This window comes from Macaca fascicularis, chromosome 3 (genome assembly GCF_037993035.2).
Source record: "Macaca fascicularis isolate 582-1 chromosome 3, T2T-MFA8v1.1".
In the NCBI taxonomy this organism is placed as follows: Eukaryota; Metazoa; Chordata; class Mammalia; order Primates; family Cercopithecidae; genus Macaca; species Macaca fascicularis.
The window spans coordinates 137,163,521-137,191,146 of record NC_088377.1 but is presented as its reverse complement, the minus strand read 5'-3'; the positions used below and the strand labels follow the sequence as shown (position 1 = coordinate 137,191,146).

Below are 27,626 nucleotides of genomic sequence, written 5' to 3'. Positions count from 1 at the left end.
TCAGTGTGTTTAAATTCAAGATTTCAGAATCAAAATATGATTTATAAGGTTAATAGAATTTGTGAAGAAAACGTCATCCAAAGTCCTGGTGACAAATATACAGTGAGTATTTGAGAAAAGTCATTGCAAATAATTGATAACTTCATCGCTCTATGCATGTGTGTACGTATGTATGTGAGTGTGTGGGTGTGTCTTCCCCCCCAACTCTCACATCTCTTCTCTTTCCTAAAAATATTTGATTTTAGCTGTGAGGAGATTTTTAGGGTAAGACTAACTCTATCTTATACTGTTATGTGAATGTTCAAGACATCCATGAAAACTTTTCATGGGACACAAAAGACAATACCCCCTCTATTATTTTATATATATACACGCAGGTATATATAATTTAAAATATCAATGTCATTTTAAACCGATAATTTTATTTATGAAGAATTGTATTGTGATTCACAACTTGTAGATTGCTGAGGTTATTTTCACAATTATAAAATGAAGTTATTTTCTGAATTATAAAATTATAAAATGAAGTTATATTTCCTATGTATTGAAATATATGTATATGTATACCTATGTGTACACATAAATGTATTGGTGTATACACACACACACAAACACACACACACACAAATACTGCTCTGGTGAAAGTAAAGAAAATCTTAAAGGAAAGACAAAAAGTTTAATTAGAAAATCATTATTCATATTAATTAACTTTTGAACTAATTGTAATTTATTGAACAAAAGGTAAAGAACTTTTGCAAATTTTACTTCAGAAATTTTAACTAAATAAAATGATCTTCTCTTGTCACAAATATACATGAGAATTTTTATTTAATTGATAACGTCATTCTTATAATAACACCTTGACTGAAAAAAAGAAAAAAAAACTTTAGAAAATAGAAAAAAGGAAGCCTTCAGAATGTCTACCACTTTTTAAAGTTCTATTTACTAAGTCCTTCCTATGAAGTTAAGGTTAAAATCATTGATTTAACCTTTGGATTCACAGCATCACCATCACATTGAGACATGCATGTGTCTTTGATTTCTACCAAAACTGAAGCACACAGTGTCCTGGAATAGCCCATTACATTGGATGATGGAACATTTGTCATTTGTTTAAAACCCAAACCCTAATTATTTTCTTGTGATTCATGCAGGTTTTTCTGAAGACTTCATTGTATCACATATCCCAAGTGGAAGATTATATAATTTTCCTGTATTTCATGAGAAAAGTGAAATTTGACTAGTTTTGTAGAAGAAATAAACACTTAAGCATGGACCACTTTTTAAAAGAAGGATTTTATCATTTAGCTATATTACATATATTTAAAGATGACAAAAGTATTTCTGAGTAAATGTTTCTTAAGGATAATTTCCATGTAACTGCTGAGATTTACAGAGTTCTCACATTTTCTTCCCCCATAAGGATTCTAAATCAGATTGGTGCAGAGGAAAAGCCAGCATACCCCATTTTTCTAATATTATCACTTCTCCAGATGGTCCTGAACACATCTATTCAATTCCTTTTTCCTAGAAAGTAAAGAGGTATCTTATTAGATATGTACACCCGCTACAAAAGCCACCTTCCTGTTTTTACTTCTTTTTAACATATCAAGTCTCTTTCATCTCCTACCAGGCAAAAATGACAAGTAGAAACTAAGCACAGTGATTGCCTGAAACTTCATCTTGGCAACCTGAGCAATGACAGAGTTAATGGTGGATCTTTGAAAACAAGTGACCATGGGAAATTAAGGTTGGCAGGGATTTAACTCTTCATGAATCATGCTGGAATATTTTTAAGGGCAATGCAGTGGATGTTTTAACTGTGTTTGACATCTAATTAAGGAGAAACAAGAAGTAGCTTAAAAAAAAATCTCTATTGTACTTTAGAAACAAAGTACTGGCAATTGGCTACCACATACTTGCTTTGGCCAAACAAATGTACATGTAGAGAAAAAAGGTAATGACAGATTAATAAAATAACAGAAAAAAAGATTCCCCGGGCCATCCCTTTTATTCTTCTTGCTGTTGTTCATTTCACAGTTTATTTTAGCAAATTATTAAGCTCTAGGTGTATCAGTGGAATTGTTATGTAGCTGTAGAGCAGTTTTTACTTAAAGGAAAGCAGAATACTTCTAATGGGTGCCACCACTAAAACAAGGCTTATAAAGACAGTATCAAACATATACACCTTGCTAATAAATACTGCTTGCTTCATCAGACAGGTTTAAAGCATATGTGCACAACAAAGGATATTCAAATTAAATGCAGTCTTTTTAACGTACAGCAAGAACAAGCGCCTCCTCTATCATGGAGAGTAACCTATTACCATGGAAATAAAATTCTTGCCAAATAAAAAAGTTTAATTCCCTATTTTTATTTTCTTTCAAAATGTATTTCGCATTTAGATATATTCAAACCTAGATTTTTAAAATATATTTCATGATTTTAAGCTGTTAAACCAAAAGTATTACAAATAGCCAGTCACATCTTTGAGAACTAAAGTTGCATGTAAAACTTACTCATAGGGAACATAAACTTGGATAAAGTGGACCATCAACTTAGACTTATTTGATGTCATCTTGTCAAGGAGTGAAAACAGAAAGCAAAACTGATAAAAACACAGACACCATAATATCATATACTATGGAGATAATTTAAAGACAGTTACTAAATTAATTAAATAATTAATGCTATATGATTTTTTAAAACTTACATAAGTACAATTGCACTTCTGTTTGTTGATGTTTAAGTCTCTATTCCCAACTTGATACTCAGGAAAACATTACACCAAAAAGTAAATAAATATTCTAATTCAATGAATTTTATCTAACGAGCACTAAGTCCAAACAAACACATTACTAGGTGTTTAATTTTCTAATTCAAAGTGTGAAAATTACATCTCTCTTTCTGATTTGAGATCCTCATTCACACTAGGGCATTCAGAAAAAGATGTTCCCCATCATATGAGAATTAAGTAATATGTTTTCTGGCATAAGGGCAAGGTAGAGTAGACAGACATCTCTACAAATACCTTCAATAATTTTTCTTTTAACTTATAGGCTAAAAAGTAAGCTTAATTAGAGCTTCTCACTGCTCCACTCCCAATTTTAGAAATCTGAGAATCATAAGAAATCAACACCTTAGGGAGTAAAACTACTTGAGTTAAAGCAGTTTAATCTTTAACTCCATTTTAATAATACCTGAGTTATAGAAAGATTTACTGCGATTAAATTTATGCATATCATTTTGGGATCTACTTTAGCATTACTTTACACATCATCTATCTATAAGATCTATCTAAGCAAATGTAGAACAAATATTAAAAATCCTCATTAAAATAAACACATACATTAAATTGTAACCAAATAAAGCACTAATGATAAAGCTCTTTTTTCTCTCTTAAATTTATAGTTTTTAAAAGAGAAGTTTACACAACTACCTATGCAAGTAGATAGTAATGCATCTGCAGTTCTTATTGAAGTACATATAGAATTAAATAACATAATATTTCAAAGACTTTAGCTTTACATAATTAGTCAAATACAGTCTTTTGTACAATCATAACACGCTGTGGAAAAACTAGTCTGTTCCATCCAGTTTATGTTCTCTTGGCAAACCATGATCTACTGCTTATGTTAAGCATCTGATTGTCAGATTTGAACAAACTGAATATTCATGATGACGATTAACCATTTCGTGTCTAAAACTAAGAAAATGCAATTCATCATAGTAATTATAGGTAAGGCATGCACATCTACAAAGAGACCATTTTTGCATTTCTATTTTTAAGAAAATATTTTAATAGAATTAAAGTCGGAAAAATTAACAGGCATAAGATAGGATAATAAGATATACAGATCAGCGTGTACCAGGCATACAGCTCTTTTCGGCAAATGTGATTAAATGTTCTTTGTTTGCATTTAAATTGTCATATATCAAACAGAAGACATGCTTTTTACAAAAAGGGTTTAAAGTATCAAAGAAAGATACACATAATCACATAGGTTTACCGGGTTAAACTAAAGGTTTGATGATTTGGGGTTGGGAGGGAGTTCAAGGAATTAAGGGGGGGGGGGGGTTATTACAAAGATAACCAAATAAAAGAAAAATAAGATTTACCTTTGTAGGATAATTTCAGCCTTGGCACATTATTCTTCCCATTTTGATAGTTTGCTCTTGCTGTAAGTAATACTCCCCAGAAAAGACAGACAATCCTAGTTAACCAGCCCATGCTGCAGACGCTGTAGGTCCCTTTGCTTCTTTAGTCTTCCTTCCTGTATTGTGCGGCCAAAGAAGTTCAAACAATCTGGAAACTGGAGGTAACAGGTGATTTAGGTCAGTTTCATTCATAAATGCAGACAATCAAGACCTCATGGCAACACTAACACCTCTTCTTCTGTAACAGTCACTGAAGCACAGAAACTTCAAACCCTCCAAAAAGGAAAAAAAAAAAAAAAAAAAAAAAAAAAATTCCGAGCCAGGCACCGGATAATGAGGCACAACTGTTGTGTGGAAAGAAAAAAAAAAAAAAAAATTAACAAGGTCTGCTGCAGTGGTGCTTAAGAAGCAGTTCCTTTTATCTAAGCTCCTCTGATAGCCGGTGGCAGACTCTAATCCTGCTCCCTGCTTCATTCGGCTCCGGGGAAGCAGAATGAAAGGGAAACAGAGAGAGAGAGAGAGAGAGAGAGAGAGAGAGAGAGAGAGAGAGAGAGAGAGAGACAGAGAGAGAGAGAGAGAGAGAGAGAGAGAGAGAGAAACCGTGAGCAGCGCGGACTTTTCCTGTACGCATGTAGGGGGAGATGACACAAGATCCCACAGACAGGTTTCCCCAACACTCACTAGACTGGCTGACAATGGGAGAACAGGCGAGCTCAACCCACTCCCCTTCCCTCCTGTCACACAACACATGCAAAAAACATCTCGTAGAGATTAGAGCCGGGAGCAGAACCCTCCGGCGTGCCTGTGAAAGGCATGTAGCTATAAATTTACTTCCCAAGGCAAGCGTTGTTTTATAGCCATTTTTGGGTGCAATTTTGATTTAAAAAATCTGAATTCTGCTACCTACAAAATTTACAATTCATGCTCATTATACAATCCTGTTGAACTTGTGCATTTTGTGTGTGTGTGTGTGTGTGTGTGTGTCTATATATCCTCATCAATACAACTTTAACCACTGAAGGTTTTAAAGCCTTGTTAGAGATCATTCCCGCCTCCCAACAAACCCCCTGGGCTCAACCACCCCCCTCCTCTGTCCCACTGCAATTTCAGGGAAGAAATTCCTAGTAAAGCCCATTCCAACAATCAGTTCAAGACAAATATAGGTCCTCTGAGAATTATAAATTACAACGAGGGATTCTCAAAAGGATACTCAGAATTTAAAAACATCTATGGTTTTCCAGCTTCTGGAATGCTCTGGCTAACATTTTTAATGCATCACATCTCATTAATTAAAGACACTTCCCTAGTTTTGGTTTAAAGGGCAGCGGAAGATGACAAAGTTCACAAAAGTCCCTGCTGAGTGTCAAGGAGTAACATGAAAAGAATATCTCTGTGTCTTCATGAGCTGCTGAAGGGTTACTAAATTTTCTGTGGTTCGCATAGGCATGTGTTCAGGCAGTCATACGAACACCATTAGTTCTTCCTTCTGAAACAAGTAGTTGTCTGTGGCCTCTCAGTTTTCTCTCTTATTTTTGGTTCAGTTTTACTCAAAGCTGATATTTTTATAGGAATCTTTAGGGGATGTACAAAAAAGTTAACAGAACAGAACTTTCTCTCCTTTATTCCCCAACTGATTCTGCCCTACCCTCTCCTACCATCGCTCCCCACCCCCCACCTCCACATACAGCACTTGGAATCCAGAGACTCATCTTCAATAGTATGGAAACTTCTTGACTGAAGGGAGAGAGTGAGTCTTACAATTAAAAACATAAACACCTACTGAAAGTGGCTTAGTATTCTTAAGTAAATGATCTAAGCATTGTCACTACAGCTTTCATTACTTAATGTCTACAGACCAACAGAGAAAGCACAGCTCTCTCTCTCTCTCTCTCTCTCTCTCTCTCTCTCTCTCTCTCTCTCTCTCTCTCTCTGCCTTTGAATGTGTGGCTTGTGTGAATGTAGGTGGAGAAGGAGGAAGAGGACCAGGAGGATTTAAAGAGGGGGAGAATGAGGAAAAGGGAGGAGGAATTATCTCTACTTCACTAGATTGACTCATCAAACAGATCTTATTGTATTTGTCAGTTTCCGCAAGCCTATTGATCAGCCAGTATTGTTAAGAAAATAAAATCCAAAAATAATGTTGATTTTACTGATTCCCACACTTGTTATCCTGGGCACTTTTCATGCTCTAGGCAATGGATTAAGGCTACAGATGACAAGAGGCTTGTCTGTCTTCCATGGATTACTCTCTATAGACATTCATTCTGCAGAGGAATTCATGTCGCTTTGGGATTATTTCAAGGATTGGACTAATGAACTATCCTATTGAAATCTCACATATAATTAGTTTAAATGCTTTAAATAGTTTTACCATTTTTATTAGTATATATTTTATATCTTTAAAATATTTTTATATGTTTACTCTTGTTTTCTAGAATAGAAGAGCAAGTTATTTTGTCAAAACTAAACAGGATAAAAAAATTTATAAGTGTATCAATTTCACCCCTGTAATGTCTAATCCTGAAATATTTTGATATGCTCCAAGTAAAACAAAAGGCTGTAAATTTAGATAAAAGAGGGTCAAAAATGGCTACATGGGGGAAGAAAAACATAAAATCTGGATTTTGAACCACAAAATCAGGACAGAGTTATTTCACTTCAGAAAATGAAAAATTTAAATCAATGTTGATGCATGGAAGTTGGTAGCACAGACACCTCCACATATACACTATTTTTATAAACTGTAATCTGATTTTTTTTTTTTTTTTTTGAGACGGAGTCTCGCTCTGCCGCCCAGGCTGGAGTGCAGTGGCCGGATCTCAGCTCACTGCAAGCTCCGCCTCCCGGGTTCCCGCCATTCTCCTGCCTCAGCCTCCCGAGTAGCTGGGACTACAGGCGCCCGCCACCGCGCCCGGCTAGTTTTTTGTATTTTTTAGTAGAGACGGGGTTTCACCGTGTTAGCCAGGATGGTCTCGATCTCCTGACCTCGTCATCCGCCCGTCTCGGCCTCCCAAAGTGCTGGGATTACAGGCTTGAGCCACCGCGCCCGGCCTTGATTCTTTATATTTGATATTTTTCTTACCCTCCAAATTATTTATGATCTTCGTGTTTTTCCAGATGTTTAAAAGTTTCATGAGTTTGCATTTACATTTGCTTTTCTGCAGATTTTTTATTTAAGAAATGTAAAAATAGTAAATTCTTCAGGCAAACTAACTGTCCTAGACAGATTAAATTGTAAAATATTAGAAATGTCCGGCCACACACAGATAATTCAAATGTTAAATTAAAAATGAAAGAAGAAAGTAAATGCCTGAAAAATACTCACAAAAGCATTTAGAATATTATATTTCTACTGCCTTCTCATTCGAATTTGCTCAGAGTTGAATAAAATTGTATTTAAATTTTTTTTAATATCCCCAAACACCTGAGGATAATCAAACTTCAACCTATTTCTCAACTAAAGTAGAAGCAAGATATGGGTAGACCTGGATGTGAGGTATCAGAATCTATCGGAATCTGACTGCATGTGTACACTGAAGATTTTAATCCACTCCTCCAAAGATCAGTCCTTTTTTTTTTTTTCTTTTTTCCTTTTTTTTTTTTTTTTTTTTTTTTTTTTTTTTTGAGATGGAGTCTCGCTCTGTCACCCAGGTTGGAGTGCAGTGGCATGATCTTGGCTCACTGCAACCTCCGCCTCCCAGGTTCAAGCAATTCTCCTGTCTCAGCCTCCCAAGTAGCTGGGATTACAGGTGCACGCTGCCACGTCCAGCTAATTTTTTGTATTTTAGTAGAGACGAGGTTGCACCATGTTGCCCAGGCTGTTCTTGAACTTCTGAACTCAGGCAATCTGCCTGCCTTGGCCTCCCAAAGTGCTAGGATTACAGACGTATGCCACTGTGCCCGGCCAGATCACTCCTTGCTCTGAGAATCTGTGGCCTAAATTCTGAAATTAGAAAACCTGCTGTATTTGACACCATAACTATTGATTTTATTTTACTGTATCACTTACTACTTTTTAAAAGTCACAAATATTATATTACATTGGCTTTTTTTTTTCATTTTTTTGAAACAGAGTTTTGCTCTCGTTGCCCAGGCTGGAGTACAGTGGCACGATCTTGACTCACTACAATCTTCACCTCCCGGTTTCAAGTGATTCTCCTGCCTCAGCCTCCCGAGTAGCTGGGATTACAGGTGCCCACCACCACACCCAGCTAATTGTACAGCTAATTGTATTTTTAGTAGAGACAGGGTTTCACCACGTTGGTCAGGCTGGCCAGGTTAGTCTCAAACTCCTGAACTCAAGTGATCCACCCGCCTCAGCCTCCCAAAGTTCTGGGACTACAGGCATGAGTCACTGTGACCGGACTTATATTGGCCTTTTAACATTGAATTTTATTTAAGGTATAAGTGAAATATTCTTATTTATTTCTTCCCCGAAGTAGCCTATTTTCAATTATTTTCTAACCCACAATTTACATCATGTACTATATTTAACTGTATTTGTAACTGAGTGTCTAATATGTTCTAACAATTCGAGTTTTCAAATATGATTAACTTCTGCCATGGAGTTAAATTTGAGCAGTTGCTTAATAGGATGATCATGCCGTTGTATACTTTTCTGTCAAATAAATCAGTAGTTTTTAACCTCACCTCCCTCTGTATTGAGAAAGAGTGCTAAAATTTTTGACAGTGGCAACTTTCTGGATGGTGTGCTTGATCTTCTAGAGGAACAATACTTCCCGCTTCACAACAGGATAGTTAACTTGTTTTTCAGTAAAGACCTCTGTAGTCATAGAAGATACATATTAAAGTATTTACACATTGGCTATGTATTTTTTATCTTTTCAAGAATTGGATGAAACCAATGGGTATAATTTTAAAATGTTCACTCTCTATGTTTTGCTATTATTGAAACACATTTGGATAATAATAAACACTGTAATTTAAGAGCAGCATTGTTTCCTAATTTGTGAGATAGTCGTCTAAGTACTTTCCTAGGTTACACATACCCTGATCTCTCTGTGAATGGTTAGGTAGAAATACTAGCTGTATTTGTGCATAAAAGAATATAAGGAGAAATTGTATTTTAGATGTATTTCAAAGATTTAGTGGACAAAATGTATCTGAAATTACGATGCACTTGATTAAATAATCTCAGCTCTTTCTGCAGTTCACCTTCCCCACCCATTTTATTGTGATCAGATATAGGAAATCCCCAAAAGTGTGCCACTCTCAGAAGCAGATGACCTCTTTAAAGGAAATTACTAAATTAGGAATTTTTAAATGAGTTAGTTAATCTGTTCTTCTAAGAAATAACACCAAAGAGGAAACCAGTACTAAAAACACAAATTTTAGTGTTCTTGGCAAGGTGTTTTTCAATTGAGACATGTAAAAAACATATTATTTTTCAATCAACATCTGTTATTTCCGTTTTTATCTTCAAGGAATGCTTCATTCATATTTGAAAAAGGCTTACGATCAACAGAATTTCAGCAAATGTCATAGTCAAACATTTGCCTTGCTCTGACTTCTGATGTTGGAAATTCATTTTTAATGAGGGTTTTTCTATACAAGAAATTTGAACCTTTTTTTTCTAAAAAAGAATTGTGTGGGTGAAAAAATTCTTTAGACGATCAGAAGACACTCTATTAATTGGGGAAACTAAATAGTTGATGTATTATTATTCATTCTAGCCAAAAATGATAGTGATTTAGGAACTATTACAGTTGTTGCTGGAAACTGGGGGTGGAGGTTAAAAGCAATGTTTAAGAAATTAAGTTAAACTTTTAGAATCTGACCCTTATGAATGCTTTCAGTATAAGCAACATGTGAAAGCAGGAGTTGAGAGAAGGAATTGATAAAATGCAAAGAGAATTCAATCTCTAGGGAAGCATTAACTCTTCTCTCTCCCTTTGACTCTCCCACCCCCCGTGCCCCGATCCACCCTCATCATGAATAGTGATTTCAGTAAAAGAAGCTCTTACTTCTCCTGGACTGAATTTGTAACAGTTTGGAGAAAAAAAAAAAAAAAAAAGTTTTGTGTTTTCCTGTTTTCTTTTGCAATATTAATGTTTATAATACTTTAAGGTAAATAGGGACTCAGAACATAAAAATATTCCTTGTTTTTCAAATGAATTGATGTGATAAGTCTTAACATTAAAACAATATAGAAGGAGAACAAAAACTGTTCAAATAGTCATTGATGATGACGGTAGATTTGAAGAAAATCCTAGACAATTTAGGTTATCAGAAATTACAGAGAAAGTCTTCTAGTGGTAAACTGTCCTTTCCCTGAGAGTTTGAGTAATGGAGCCGGTAGGTGAACTTTATTAGGTTAGTAAGTTTGAGTGGGGGATGAAAGAGAGTGACAAGAGAAGGGATGCATAAAATTTCCTAAGTTATGGTTAGTATCCCACTTGCCAAATGTAGCTAAAATCCAGTTATAGGAATGATGTATCATTTCTATGGTCTCTCTTTTCTTTTGTCTTCTTAAATTTTTAACATTTCAGAATGTTTGAAAGTAGCATTTTCTCTTTGCCATTTCTATCTGCTTAAGGATCTTGTCATCACTACAGCTACTTTGTGAGATTATCTGAAGTATGAATGCAGTGTTCCTGAATATTAATATATTAAAAGCAGGGAAACACTGAAAATACCTGTTTTTTTTTTCTTTTTCTTTTCTTTTCTTTTTTTTTTTTTTTTTTTTTTTTGAGTGAGAGTCTCCACCTCTACTCAAATGGAACAAGAAAGTTTTCAAGTGAGACAAAAATCCCATTGTTAATACTGATCAGTACAGGCTAGGCAGTGAGGAGGAAAAAATGAGGCATCTGTGGAATACAAATGAAATGAGCAGGTTGGCTATCGGGTGTTTCAGGATATTAAGTTATTAGTTATTCGCTTTCAGTGAAGGCATACACACACCTTTTCACTGAATAAATAAATAAGTAGGTCTACACTAAATAAACAAAGTGAAGAGACTAAGCAATATGGTTGAAAGGATTACTTTACATCTGAGTCACGCAAAGCAGATGCATAGAGTTTCCCTTTGTTATCCACTGAAAAAGAATGTTGCACCTCAGATGTAAGTTTATTACAATCTCTATAGCCTAGGAAGAGGCCTTTTTTCTTTGTTTTAAATATTTTTAATGAACTTGAAGCTGATAAGGATTAAGAACAGGAATGCTGAAACCTAGAATTAAAGCTCCTTAAAAGGGTTTATTATAATGGCAAAACCAACTGTTTGGTAAACGGTGATTCAAAATCTACAGTGCATTCTGCTTTTTAAGGGCACAGATTTCTCTAAGTTGCAATAGTTAGAAAAAAAATGACTTCAATTATTTTTATTCCATATTGTCTCAAGTGTAAAATATCATTTGATCCAGTTTATGCTTTCCCCGCCCCCCAATGTGTAGAGTAGCATTATATTCCAGGTTTAATTTCACTGCCTTGGCTACAAAAGCAGCTGTCACCTTATGGAAGAGATTAGAAAATGCCTTGTTTATTAGTTAACAATGTTTTTATTATGGACAATAATATGTTTTTAAATATCCCCTTTTTTATTAGAGCATATCCTTAGAACTAATCTCTTTGAAAATCAATCAACATAAATTCATTTTCCTTTTCCTGTTGTATCAAGGAGAACAGAAATAACATCCAATACATCTAACTTTGAATCTTCTTAAATTACAGATTCAAGTTGAAAAAGTTTGACTTGAAGACTTAAGTGACAATGTGAGTATTCCTTTGGTTGATTTTTTAAAGTTGATACATAACTTTGGTGACTTAAAGCACTTTAAACATCCCCAAACATCTAATTAAATTTTATAATCTTCCTTTTGAGACAAAAATGATGTTTGCCCAATGCAATTGTGTTCTTACATACACCTGGCCATCTCATCTAAAGCTTTATCTGTGAACTGCCATAATGTGCTGATTATACGTGAGGAAAACAAATTAATTTATTTTTTGAAACTATTATTTCAGACAATGAGTGTAGTTCTCATTGTGTAACTTTGTTGAAATGACATTTGATGTTTTTGATAGAATGGTACAACACGGCAACTGTAGTTTGCAATATATTGAATTTTAGAAAAATGCTAAGAGAGTGAATGCAAAGTGTTCTCACCACAAAAGTGGTAACTATGGGAGGAAATGCATATGCTAATTAGCTAGATTTAGTCATTTCACATTGTATATATGCTTTAAAACAATATGTCCTACACAGTTAATATATTCAATTTTATTGTCAATTTTAAAAATAATAAATAATAATCTGATATTTTAGTGGTCTAATTTCATCTATTAAATACTCACTGCACATTTATTGATGCTGTGAAGCCTCTTTCTGTTCTGGTAAGTCAAAATTGCAATCACTTATGGAAATAGGAAAACTGAAATTGAGCAAATCGAGTTAATGTGGTAGTCTCTTTCTTGGGTTGTTGACATGACTTGGTAGGTGCTTGCCACAGTGTGCAATCCAGCGCACTTAATTTGTTTCTAGAGAAATAATTTTAAATATACTCTTTCTCTACTCTCAAAACCGGTAAACATTGAAAACATTTTACTTATCAAATATCTTGCATTGTTTCCTTTATATTTATCCATTCATTCAACAAAATTTCGAGATATGTTTAGGCACCAGTCTTTGTGACTTACAAAACTAATCACAGGTTATTTTTTTAGGATAGCAATGTATATTCCTAGTCATGAACGTGCTAATGCCAATTTATCTCTTTTTTCCCTGCCCCAAGTTATATAAACTATCTATAAATCTTCCTGTATCTATTTTGGCATAATGTGCTTAATTTTTTAATACATCTATACTGTTATACTCATTTCATTAATTCCTGTGTTGTTTTTCATCCCTTCTATTAACACCTTCTATATTCTTCTAGAAGACTCTAGCAGATGACAGATTGTCTACATATTTTGTTGGATTACTCATGATTAAGGGCTATTGTATTCTCCTAAAGCTAATCAGCCTACAGTTTGCATTAGCGACTCAGGATATAAGATTTTGCATTAGGGACTCAGTATATAGGATTACTTTACATACTTTTGAAAAAGGCTTGCATAATAATCACAATATTTTTCAAGTATTCTAGGAGCTCCTTCTTCCTATGTTTCTATGGTGTTGAGTGCATTTATCTATTATAGCACTTATTGCTTTGTATCACATTTCTTCAGTGGACTCTAAATTCAAAGGGAAGAGAAGCCTTTTTTTTTCTTATTTTATTTTTAATGCTCAGCATAAAATTTGGCACAGAGTAATGCCTATCTTATTAATTAATGGATTAATTAATTAGTCAAGGAAAATGTATACTAGTTAAAATACTATGTTCAGAAATCTCCTACTTTTAACAGTTTTGTAGAAATTTATTTGTGTGTATATAGATTATATACTATATACTATATTATATTTTATATAATATATAATACACAATATACAATCATACATTATATATTGTATATTATATATTATATGATATATATAATATATAGTATGTGTAGTATATATAATATATAATTGTATATTATATCATATATCGTTGATATAATATATATGTTATTTTATATATTTATATATATATATATATATATATTTTTTTTTTCCTGAGACAGAGTTTCACTCTTGTTGCCCAGGCTGGAATGCAATGGCATGATTTCGGCTCACTGCAACCTCTGCCTCCCAGGTTTAGGCAATTATTCTGCCTCAGGCTCTCAAGTAGCAGGGATGTGCACCACCATGCCTAACTAATTTTTTTTATTTTTAGTAGGGACGGGGTTTCACTATGTTAGTCAGTCTGGTCTCGAACTCCTGACCTCAGGTGATCCAACTGCCCCAGCCTCCCAAGTGCTGGGATTACAAGAGTGAGCCACACACCCAGTCTCTTTGTAGATATAATTGCACTAGTTGTTCATGCTTTTATATTAAGCATGTATTGGAAGGTAGCCCATGGCATTAGAGAGAATTCTAAAACACTGCTAAAGTAAGTATATTATAGTTCACAAAACAAAATATGTTTAGTTTATCCTTCAAAACATAGAAAATTTCATTGTTATTAACTTTTATGCAATTATATATCTCTTTTGAGATTAAAGACTCCTCTTCAGATTTACCATAGTTACTATGATTATTATGTTACTCCTATAGATAATAATCAAAATGAGTATTCTACAGTGTTTCTAAATGTGTAGTGTTTCCAAATGGTAATGCTCAATTTTTTTAATTTAAAAATTAAGAATGATAGTTATGAAACTCTCAAGAAATAAAGCACCACAACTGTGAAAATTTATGTATTGTGTAAGACAGAACATCTGGATTTAAGTCATAAGATCATAATTTGTAGCAATATAATATAAATGTCAGTTTCTTTGTCTAGAAAGCAGTTGATCACCATCATGGCTGTCAAATGGGATATATTTTTTTTATTGCCAAATACAAGGACATCCGGGGTCCCACACTCCCTGACATTGTGGAGTCGGATTTTGCAGTCACAGAGTTTGGGTAAGCTTCTGGGCATCAGAATTGAACATGGGGCATGAAGATATCAGGTAGATACTGAGGAGAAAAATTAGTGATTCCGAAATGCCCTTTAGGAGAAAGAGGAGGCAACTTCTTGAGAATCACTTGCCATAGGTACCACAAAGGCTAAATGAAAGAGAGGAGGATCTAGGCTTTTGTTAATATTATGGCTTGAAAAGTTGCCCTTGGCCGGGCGCGGTGGCTCACGCCTGTAATCCCAGCACTTTGGGAAGCCGAGACGGGCGGATCACGAGGTCAGGAGATGGAGACCATCCTGGCTAACACGGTGAAACCCCGTCTCTACTAAAAATACAAAAATTAGCCGGGCGAGGTGGCGGGTGCCTGTAGTCCCAGCTACACTGGAGGCTGAGGCAGGAGAATGGCGTGAACCCAGGAGGCGGAGCTTGCAGTGAGTGGAGATCGCGCCACCACACTCCAGTCTGGGCGACAGAGCGAGACTCCGTCTCAAAAAACAAATAAAATAAAAGAAAGAAAGAAAGAAAGAAACGTTGCCCTTTAAGTATTACATGTTAGATTTTAAATGTGCTAAATTTACATATCAAATGCAGTAGGTTTTACCATGAAGAATCAGATCATCTGTATTAAAACGTGAAGATTAGAGAGGGCAGTAGTAAGCAGAGAAAGCATGACTTAAGACTAACAAGTATGAGGTTGCCTTTACTAATCAGCCCTGCAACTGCAGGCAGCTGCAAATTGAAAGAGAACAACATTTCACCACTTCACAAATTGCTGGTGACTCACTTGGCCAGATGTGCATTTGAGATCCTCCATCTTTCGTGGCTTGCACAGAAAGAATGTTATCTTTTATGGTAAATCAAGCTTTAAATTATTAGAAGACCCATTACTAGTACTAAATCCTCAACAGTGAGTGAGTTTTAATAACCTAAGTTACAAACTGCATGAGTTAGTGAATATTTATTTTTCAGAGCAAATTATTTTCCCAGATAAGTGTCATAGTTAACTTTAGGAAGCAGAGAAGTTAAGGTCAACAGGTGAAACACCTGTACAATTATTATGGGAATATCTCCTGCTACTATTTATATTTCAAGTCATTACATCTCATAGGTCAATAGCACTCTTTACTATTTTAACTACTCAACAAGTTTTGTTTCATGCTGTTTTCAGAACACTGGGGAATCCTGATTGGCTGGTAAATAAGTTAATTTTCCATTCTGGTGGAATTTTTACTATAATAGTTTCAACAGGAACATTCTCTCTTTACCTTTGATATCATTGTTAAAATAGCTTGGCAAAAACATGACAATGATTACAGTTATGCAACTATCTTTTAACAGTTTCTCAGATCTGCAAATGGACACCCACAAAAATATCATTTAAATTCATGAGATGAATTCTTACAGATATCTAAATTTACAAAATAATTCATGTCCATATTTATTTTTTCATAATAATTTCCAGAAGTCTAGAAACAGTATAAAGTTAAGCATGAAAATATAACTGCCATAATCTGAATAGAATTACAATTCCTATGCATAAGTCTCAATCCATGACAAAATTCTTAGATTTTTTAGCAATAAGTAGTGTGACATATTCAGTAGACTTTGAAGAATCATGTTTTATAACACTATCCAGAATTTTGAAAGTTCATTCCTATTGTAGTCCCTCAAAAATACTGTTTCAAATGTATTCAACAGTACTTGCAAATATGAATTAAATAAATGTAGAAATCCACTTAGTCTCTTACTAAATTGAGTCTATCAGAAAGTGGTTCGAATGTCACTAATTATTTTATAGCAATAATCATGTTGTAGCTTTAAACAAACTTAGGCTTCAGTCTACTTTAAAACTAGCGTGCCAGGATGAAAATAAAGACCTTTCTTTCAGAAATAGAGATGATTGAGTTACATTTAACAAGATGCAGGATGTGGCACTTCAGCTATCTAACAGTGACGGGCTGTTTGCAACCCCAGCAGCTAGATCATATTTCCTTTCCCTCATACAATTTCAGAATAATTTCATAAAAATTACATGATTGACACTACAGCATTCTTCCCATTCTCATTTATTTAAATGTTAATACCTCCATAATAAATATATACTTAAAAAGTATTAAGAAAGAAAATAAAATAAGCCAATTTTACTTTGGTGAATTTCTAAAAGCTTAGTTTATTGTAGAAACCAAGATAGCATTTTATTTACTCCAAATAAAATTTAGATTAATTGAATGTTCTGATTGCTGTTACTTATCTATTAAATGGCCTCGAACCCCTGACCTCAGGTGATCCAACTGGCCCAGCCTCTCAAAGTATATACTATTAAATAGGTACTTTCTATAGTTCTTTCTTGTTCGACTGCATAAACAAATGACAGCATATGGTTAAAAAAAAAATTAGTAAGATTTTTTCTATGTTTTATATCACAGTAATTATATATTATAGTAAATATCCTTTTCTGTAACTTACTCTATCTGTACTTCGATTACTCACCTTTAAATATTCAATTATTTACAGAGTCTTGCAAAATTATTTATCCTAATTATAGGCACCCAAACAGTGATTATCATTATTAGTTAAATCTCTATGCATATAGGTGTTTGGGCATGTTTTCCAGTATTCATCCTGTCATACAGTGCGTATTTCATTAATATATTTGTCTTGCAGTACTGCTTAAATTGAGAGACCTCTTCAGTGGTGAGGCTCATATGGACTGTTTCCTGTGAGGTTCCTAGTAACATTCCTTTCACACAATGGGACCTCAATAAATGCCAGTGAATTACTTCCTGACTATTGTCATGGTTCCTGGGAGATGCAGGGTGGGGTTGACAGCAAGAGACAAAGCTGGCTGTCAAAACTGTTATTTAGATGAACAGTGAAAGTAGGATTTGAAACAAATTCTGAAGGTTTTCAGAACTCTGCCCATTTTATCAAATCCTGATTCAAACGATTCTATGTACTCCACAACCCCCTAAGATCCATTTGAAAAACAAACTCCAGAATTAGAAAACTGGTCAAAGACCATTTTCTTACTTAAAATATAATTGCTTAAAAGGGCTATATTTAGAAACTATGTTTAACTGCAGAAATTTCTGTGTTCTGTTTTGGGATGTGTACAAGAGTAGTTTGTTTTAGGATAATGAAATATGCTTAAATAATAGAATTTCATTAGGTATAGGTCTGGCAAAAATGGCTTTCATTTTGCCGAGTTCTCTGCCCCATAAGCTGAAAATCAGGCATGATAAAATTTAAGAGGTCAAGTCGTTTTCCTGTGGACATAGGTGTAGGAAAAATGTGTCTTCCTTTTCTTTTTTTTTTTCTTTTTTTTTTTTTTTTTTGAGACGGAGTCTCGTTCTGTCCCCCAGGCTGGAGTGCAGTGGCCGGATCTCAGCTCACTGCAAGCTCCACCTCCCGGGTTCACGCCATTCTCCTGCCTCAGCCTCCGGAGTAGCTGGGACTACAGGCGCCCGCCACCGCTCCCGGCTAATTTTTGTATTTTTTTAGTAGAGACGGGGTTTCACGTGTTAGCCAGGATGGTCTCGATCTCCTGACCTCGTGATCCACCCACCTCGGCCTCCCAAAGTGCTGGGATTACAGGCTTGAGCCACCGCGCCCGGCCGTGTCTTCCTTTTCCTAGGAGTTTGGTGGGGCTGTTGCTGTGGGAGGCAGGTTTCCGTGCAATTGCGCTGCAATAAAGGAAGACTGCTGTGAGAGAATAAGGCTGTGTGTGGAATGAGGACCCTAAAACGGAGAAACAGTGAGGAGATTGCTGTCATGTGGATGTTTCTCTTCCTAAGATTATAAGGCATTTTGGTATTGTGTATTTTATATATGTGTATATGCACACAGGCACATGTATACATACCTGCACACATATGTACGCATATTTATGTATAAACGTATATGTGTATATACTTATGTATACATGCATGCCTACCTTATATACACACGTACATATTTAATGTAATTCAAAATAGCTATTAAACTTTTATGCCAGGTTATATGCTAAAATGTTAAGAACGGAAAGACAACCCGGACGCGGTGGTTCACACCTGTAATCCCAGCACTTTGGGAGGCTGAGGTGGGCGGATCCCGAGATCAGGAGATCGAGACCATCCTGGTTAACACGGTGAAACCCCATCTCTACTAAAAATACAAGAAATTAGCCGGGCGTCGTGGTGGGCGCCTGTAATCCCAGATACTCCGGAGGCTGAGGCAGGAGAATGGCGTGAACCCGGGAGGCGGAGCTTGCAGTGAGTCGAGATTGTGCCACTGCACTCCAGCCTGGGCTACAGAGCGAGACTCTGTCTCAATAAATAAATTAATTAATTAATTAATTAAAAATAACGGAAAGGCAAATGAATACATTCTCTGCCATCAAAAATTTGCAATTAAATCAGGGAGGCAATGTAAGACTAGCCTTTTAGAAATATACAGCAACAATCTACATGTCATTCAGCTATAAACTTTAAAACATGATGAAAGATAATTACTCTTATCTTTTAAAAAGTATTTAGTTAAGCTGAGGTAGTTTCAAATAAAGTGTCATAAAATAATTCTCTTCTCTACTGAATGATACAAACTCATGAGTGATTTCTGGCATCTTAAGTATCAGTGGAACGGTTGACTTTGACCCATTTCCTTATTCCAAAGAATTGCTCTCAGATTTCAGTCTTGCAAAAAGTGATAAAGGCTGGTTTCAGAAATCAGATTCAGAACACAGAAAACTGCAGGTTTCTTATTACTGCATTATACATGGATCTAAAGGTAAACCCTATCACCCGAGTCTCATTACCAGAATTGGATACTGAGTATATGTAATGCTCTAGAAATTATATTCAACATCTAAATAGAATGCTATTTTGCAACAGATGGACTAGTGGCCTATTTACACCTTAATTCAATTTTAAATATTTGTGACTAGTATTTGCACTTTAGAATCTTCTTGTTCCTCCAAGAGTTTTATTTCATATATGCTATGGAAGAAACATCACTTTTCAGGCTTTCATTTTGTTACATATACCTGCATAGAATCTGGAATGAAACTACAAAGCAGAGAAGAACATTGTGTAACCACTTCTTAGTGATTCAGTTAATTTTCGAGTTGGGCCTTTTCTATTACTCAGTGGTCCAAGTAGGAATGACAACACAGGGATTCTATTATTTAATCACTCCATGTAGTAGGCTGTGTATGTGCGTATGTTTGTGCATGTGTTTGTGTGAGTGCAGGCTTAGGTTTAGGCCAAAAATGCATAGATTGTATTATTAAATAACAAAGGAAGAGGCAGTACAGTATGATGAGGGAATCCCAACCTGAGTTCTATTTCCAGTTTGGGCACTAACCAATTATGTATTATGAGTTAATGAATTTCTTGGGGGCTCAATATCCTTTTCTATACATGAATGAGATGGATTAGATAAATTCCACCTTCAGTTTAGCTGAAATAGTATATCCAAAAGTGTATTTCAAAACCATAGTGTAAAATGTATCACTTAAATTATTAGCAATATTTAATTATTTGGGTTAGGAGTAAGAATTTAATGGTTCATATTTCTCCATGCAAATCTATAATTTTAATTGGAGAATAAAATGTAGTAACTGTTATATAATACTCTGCCATTCAAACTATTCAATAGTAACTATGATAGCCCCAATAACAACATCTTAATTTATTAAATAAAAGTATTTGTAATATACCTCCTACACTAGACTCTCAAGTAAGAACCTGGGATAAAGTCAATTACATGCTTCTGACATTAAAAGTAATTGGTATGGTGCAGAAGAATTTGGCTGAAGTTAAAGTTTCTGGAGGGTGTCTACCATTCTTATTATTTTGGGAAGAAGGTTACTTTTTCCTAAGGGGATTATTAGAGACAATAATGTACATGTTTGGCCGGGCGCGGTGGCTCAAGCCTGTAATCCCAGCACTTTGGGAGGCCGAGACGGGCGGATCACGAGGTCAGGAGATCGAGACCATCCTGGTTAACACGGTGAAACCCCGTCTCTACTAAAAAAATACAAAAAACTAGCCGGGCGAGGTGGCGGGCGCCTGTAGTCCCAGCTACTCGGGAGGCTGAGGCAGGAGAATGGCGTGAACCCGGGAGGCGGAGCTTGCAGTGAGCTGAGATCCGGCCACTGCACTCCAGCCTGGGTGACAGAGCGAGACTCCGTCTCAAAAAAAAAAAAAAAAAAAAAAAAAAAAAAAAAAAAAATGTACATGTTTGATTGACGTTCTTTTACTCAATTACATCAAGATATCCATACAGCAGAAAGAAAACCAGTATTATTGATAATAATTTTATCCATCTTATTTCAATGAATAGCTATCGTTTTCAGCCCTGGAATCATTTCTACACACTAAAGTATTTTTTGTGGGGAAGAAAAAAATGAGTAAGGTGTGATTCCTGCCCTTGAGGAGGTTCCAATCTAATGAGAGAAAGAGTTGCATAAAAATAAAAAAACAAATACAGCATGGTAATTGTTCAGATAACACAGATGATAGGCACTGAGCCCAACTGGTTTTACAGGAGGCTTCCCGTGGGAGAGGGTGTCTGACTTGGGTCTTAAATGATGAGTAAGAGTAGGTGAAGAAAAATAAAGAGGTCATTCCAAGCCTTTGGTCAAAGTAAAAAATCCACAACATAGGAGAGCGTGTGTGAGTGCAGGAAATGGGAACAATTTTTTCATTAACAGGGTGTAAATTGCAAATAGGAGAGAAAGGAGAAATCAGCAAGTACCAAATCAAAAAGCATTGCTGTAGTCATGCTTGTAACTCTAATGTAGGTGATGAAAGCCACGAAAGGATTTTAAGGAAGAAGATGCCATGGGCAGATTTTCTTTTTAGAAAATGGAATGTGGTTGCAGTGTGGAGTGATGTATTTACTAGGAACAAACATGGAGCTAGGAAGGCTATGTAGGTTTCTTCTTTTTCTTTTTTCCTTTTTTTTTTTTTAGAAAAGGTATTTATTATTTACACCACTGAACCTAGTACTGTGAGAACAATATACACCGTGTTTCTTTAAAAGGATCAATTCCTTTCAAATACAAGAACTGCATAAAGCAATGTTGTCAACACAAAAGAGTGATAACATTACACATCTGCAGGCTTAAGCATTGCAAATAATATTTTTTTTTAATTTTATGGCTAGATATTTTTACTGAAACAGTGTTAGCCCTTAGACAAGATATATCTGGAACAGAGCAAATACCTTTTGTTCATGCTTTTTAGAAATGAATCAGTGATATGTCCCTTTTACAAATTTATTGCCTTTAATTGCTTTTATGACAGTGGTTTTAGGCAAATTCTACTTGGCCACCAAAAAGAGATTCCTTCTCGTTCTTTAGTTTTTATTTTTCAGTCCATGTAGGTTTTTAATGGAATGGTCTATACCAGAGATGACTAAACCCCAAATCATAGCAACTGAATATGAGGAGAGAAGGCACATTAGGTTTGTATAAAGGAGGCAAATATGCTAGCCTTGGTGAAAGGTTGCTTAAAGAGGAGGATAAAGAAGTGGGATTTTAGGGAGGCGGAGCTTGCAGTGAGCCGAGATTGCGCCACTGCACTCCAGCCTGGGTGACAGAGCAAGACTCCGTCTCAAAAAAAAAAAAAAAAAAAAAAAAAAAGAAGTGGGATTTTTTAAAACATTTCTTGGCCAAGTGGGATTTTTTAAAACATTACACACCTGTAATCCCAGCTCTTTGGAAGGCTGAGGCAGGTGGATCACCTGAAGTCAGGAATTCGAGACCAGCCTGGCCAAAGTGGTGAAACCCTGTCTCTACTAAAAATACAAAAAAAAAAAAAAAAAAAAAAATTAGTCGGGCATGGTGGTGCATGCCTGTAATCCCAGCTACTCGGGAGGCTGAGACAGGGGAACTGCTTGGAACCCAGGAGGTGGAGTTTGTATTGAGTTGGGACTGCACCATTGCACTCCAGTCTGGGCAACAAGAAGGAAACTCCATCTAAAAAACAACAATGACAAAACATTCTCATAAATCCTATTATTTTGGCACAGATAAATAGAGACATTAACTGAGACCAGCAAGAAAAGAAAAGGTGTGAATATGCCCGAGGAGACAGAAGGCAGTTGAATTTTGAACTTGCTGATTTTGAGATTAACAAGTTTGTATTTTAGGTACACATAAGCACTTGGGAATCAGTTTAAAGCTCACATGCCAGAGACAAAAATTGGTCTATTTGTGGGACTCAAGATCAATGTAAAGATAAAAAGTAGGCTGAGGACAGAACTCTGCATTGCAGTGTGGAGCAGGCAAAAGAGTATAACTTTAGCTAAGATAATGAAACAACCAACCTGGGAAGAACCGTGGAAAGTAATCTCATGCTTATCCAGGTAGAAACTATTACAGCAGTCAGCCAAATATGGAAGATGAATATCTGGGAGCTGAGCATTGCATGTACTATTTGAAGGAGTTAGATGGAAAACATCGCTACCCCATGAAGAACAGAGGTGGCAATGGAAACAGAAACCACACTGCGGTTGGTTTGGGAGACCAAACTACAAGAGAAATAATCAACTAATAATTATCTGATTTTGACAAATCAGTGCTCTCTCCTTCTCAAATATAAAAAGATTTAAGAATTATTTTCTGTCCTAGAATTTTGAATTCACAATGAAAGTGAAAATATTAACTGTAAAAACAAAAACTCTTTAGAACACACAGTTTTTCATTTAACATCACCATATTGGGGAAATTAATTCTCTTTTCTTTTAAATGATTCAATTTCATTTACTTCTCCATTTCCCCACCAAGTGTTTTCACAGGCCTCTAACAGAAATTGATTCACTTATCACAATGTAATATTATGCCCTTAGCTTTTGTTTTAGGTTGCCATAACAAATGATCTTATGATGAATACTCTTACAATGTCTGCAAAACCACTATTCATTATACTAGTCAGCATCTCAAATAATGACACATATGAAAAATTTCTCCCAGAATTTAGTGCTAGAAAGTGTTTCCTCTGATGAAGAACTGATATACTTATTTTTATCAGTAAATTAAAATGTATTTCCTTTTTAACCTTGGTGTATAGGAAGTTTAACATGAAACAATGTGGCGTGGAAACCAACTTTTTCACATTTCTTAGTTGGTAGCTGAATATATATTTTCCTTTCTTTTATGACTTTTCTTGTTCTGTAATAGTTTAATTGTTTATAAATGTCTGCATATTTGTGTTTATCAAAGTCATCATCAAGTTTTATTAAAAATAAGCAGTACATAACAACAATACAAATATTAGCAATATATTATTTGGTTCACGTTTTATTTCAGTCTCTCTTATTTCTTAATTTTTTTTTAAAGACAAGTCTTGCTCTCTCATCCAGGATGGAATGTAGTAGAGTGCAATAATAGCTCACTGCAACCTCAGACTGCTGGGCTCAGTGGATCCTCCTGCCTCAGCTTCCCAAGTATCTTGGACTACAGGCATGTACAACCAAACTCAGCTAATTTTTAATGTTTAAATGTTTTATACAGATGATGCCTCACTTTGCTGCCCAGATTGGTCTTGAACTCCTGGCTCCCAAGTGATCCTCCATCCTTGTTTTATTAAAGTGCTGGGATTATAAGCATAAGCTATTGTACCTGGCCTCTTCTTTATTTTTGAAGCTCCCATTTCCCTCCCACACAAACATTGGCATAATAATAATTTTTGTAGTATCACTTTAATTCAAGATAAATCTTTCTCTACTTGAATTTTCTTATCAGTTACTTTCCTCCTTTTTCATATATTTAATTCCAAGAAAAGAGATGAAATAGAATGTAATACTGGCTTAAAAAGTGTTATTAATTTATTACGCTTCTCTTAATTTTTAATTCCTAATTTTGGGCCTAGTACCAAATAGTACTTTCATTGATAAGAAGGGAGACTGTCCTGGCACTATCATGGAAATAGAGGCATTAGGCTATGGCCCTCAACACGACATCCAAGTGTGTTACTAACCTACCTTTTACTTGCTCCAAGTGGTATGCTTATAAGAAGAGAATATGATAGTTATGAAAATATGAGCATCGTGGTTTTGTGACATTTAAGTTGCTTATTGTACCTTAAGAATAAACATTGCAATTGGTTTCATGATAATAACACGCATCAGTTTTCAATGCCCACAATAAACCAGACATTGGACTATGAATAGATACTTTTTTGTACAAAAAGTTTAATCTCACAACAGTATGCTGCAATATAAAAAAGAAATTATCACTATATTGCCAATGACCAAACTAAGCCTGGGCAACTTAAGTAATTTTATGATTGACAACAAAGCTCCTATTGCATTTTTTGTTAACTTTTCCTCTATACAGTTGCAATTCAGTTGGACTTACATTGTATGTCTCGTTAGATAATATAATACCAATATTATCTATGTAAAGGATTATATGTTTTCAAATTCATCTACCTTCTGAAAGTGGGACAAACATTCTGCCAGCACAGTTATTCTTTAAATTATATTTATTAGAATGATACAGATTCTTTTTTTTTTTTTTTTTTTTTGAGTCAGAGTGTCACTCTTGTCGTCCAGGCTGGAGTGCAATGGCACAATCTCGGCCCACCGCAACCTCTGCCTCCCAAGTTCAAGTGATTCTCCTCCCTCAGCCTCCTAAGTAGCTGGGATTACAGGCATGCACCACCACGCCCGGCTAATTTTTGTATTTTTAGTAGAGACAGAGTTTCTCCATGTTGGTCAGGTTAGTCTCGAACTCCTGACCTCAGGTGATCCGCCTGCCTTGGCCTCCCAAAGTGCTGGGATTACAGGCATGAGCCACTGCACCCGGCCCGATACAGATTCTTATACTCACGAAACGTGATGAGGGGACATATTATTCCAACTTCCTGTACACAGGGAACAGTTGAATTAGGTACAATGTCTATCTTCGCACCTCAGAAGAGTTCCTAGGATAGAAGCCCTAAGCTCTGCATTCTTACACATAAATAATCAAAGGCCAAAAGCCACTGTTCCTCCTGACATGCTCCCTAATTGCTACAGCTCTTTCCTGTATCTACTTAAAGCTTACTTTTTTTTTTTTTTTTTTTTTTGAGGTGGAGTCTCGCACTGTCAGCCGGGCTGGAGTGCAGTGGTGCGATTTGGGCTCACTGCAACTTTTGCTTCCCGGGTTCAAGCAGTTCTCCTGCCTTAGCCTCCTGAGTACCTGGGATTACAGGTGCCTGCCACCACGCCCAGCTAATTTTTTTGTATTTTTAGTAGAGACAGGGTTTCACCATGTTGGCCAGTCTGGTCTCAAACTCTTCACCTCGTGATTTGTCTGCCTTGGACTCCCAAAGTGTTGGGATTACAGGTGTGAGCCACCATGCCTGGCCCTTATTATTTTTTATTATTTTTATTTTTTTTGACCTGGAGTTTTATTCTTTGACCTGGAGTTGCCCAGGCTGGAGTGCAATGGCACGATCTTGGCTCACGGCAACCTCCCCCTCCTGGGCTCAAGTGAACCTCCTGTCTCAGTCTCTCAAATAGCTGGGTTTACACCACGCCTAGCTATTTTTTTTTATTTTTCATAGAGATAGGGTTTCACCATGTTGGCCAGGCTGGTCTTGAACTCCTGACCTCAGGTGATTTGCCTCCCTTGACCTCCCAAAGTGTTGGGATTACAGGCATGAGCCTCTGCACCCGACCCAAATCTTATTCATTTTGAATAAGATTGTGTTCTCCCTGACAACTCAGTTTAAACCTGTAACTCTTTTTTCCTGTCTCCTAGCTCTATTTTTCCCCACAGCCCTTATTGCCATCTGCCATATTGTATGCCTTACTTGTTTATGTGGATTCTATTAACCTCCTCTATTAGAAAGTACTCTCTACACCACATCTGTTTTATTCCATATTACTAGCATTTGGAATTGTGCCTGGGACATAGTAGGTATCGCTAAATATTTATTGGATGAATAAATTAATAGCATACCTAGTATAACTGTGGAAAATTAATGAACTCATTTTTCATTCACTGTGAAACAAATATTATTTTTCTAAGTCATGTAGAAAATATGTAATCTTTTATAAAAGGGCAAAGACAAGACTAGTGTCAGTTAAAAATGTATATATATACACATATATATACACACATGTAATTACCTCAAAATTAGAAATGAACTGTTAAACATTAATATTCATTTATTGAACAAATAGCTGTCAAGGATGATTTTTGTCTTTTATTGAAAAATGATTCCTTTGGTAGTAAAAACTAATCTATCCTTCAGAGGTTTTTTTGTTTGTTTGTTTGTTTGTTTTTTCTTGACGGAGCCTCGCTCTGTCGCCAGGTTAGAATGCAGCAGCACGATCTCGGCTCACTGCCACCATCTCGGCTCACTGCCACCTTCGCCTCCTGGGTTCGAGCGATTCTCCTGCCTCAGCCTCCCGAGTAGATGAGATTACAAGTGTGCACCACCAAGCCCGGCTAATTTTTATATTTTTAGTAGAGACGGGGTTTTACCGTGTTGGCCAGTATGGTCTCGATCTCCTGACCTCGTGACCCACCTGCCTTGGCCTCCCAAAGTGCTGGGATTACAGACGTGAGGTACCTCACCAGGCCTCAGATTTTCTTATAGATAAGAGCCATTAGAAGAGTAGCTCATTGCATTAGGATATTAAGAATCTAGGATGAATATTTTTTAAAGCATTTTTTCAAACCTGATCCTTTCTCCAGCTCAAATTTTACTGATTTTTTTTTAGATAGATTAAAACAGCACGACAGAAGAGTAACCTCAAGTTATGCCACTGAGAATAAGACAGAAATTGTTCAACAGTCATGCCTCTAAGTCACATTAGGCAGAATGACAAATGGACAATGATACACGTAATGACATGGGAGTCTCTGGCTTTGTACAGAGGTCCATAAATATTTTGCACATGCTTGGAATACATGGACGTCCAGTTGACAGACTCTCCAAGAAAATTCTAAAATTAGATACTAGATCTAAATTGGTCTCAAGAATTTA

General features: G+C 35.7%; 1 protein-coding gene across 2 annotated transcripts in view; it reads right to left on the bottom strand.

Moving 5' to 3' along the window:
- SEMA3A (semaphorin 3A) overlaps nt 1-27,626 on the bottom strand; it is a 534,862-nt gene that overhangs the window by 221,309 nt on the left and 285,927 nt on the right. The window contains exons 1-2 of one of the 2 annotated variants that reach the window (XM_005550356.5): nt 4,840-4,917; nt 4,120-4,313 (exon numbers count right to left, since the gene is read on the bottom strand). In XM_005550356.5, the coding sequence (XP_005550413.2) occupies nt 4,120-4,231 (112 nt within the window). In that variant the 5' untranslated portion in view covers nt 4,232-4,313; nt 4,840-4,917. Of the gene's footprint in view, nt 1-4,119; nt 4,314-4,839; nt 4,918-27,626 lie in introns of those variants that run through there. The other variant, XM_005550353.5, reaches the window with a different exon arrangement.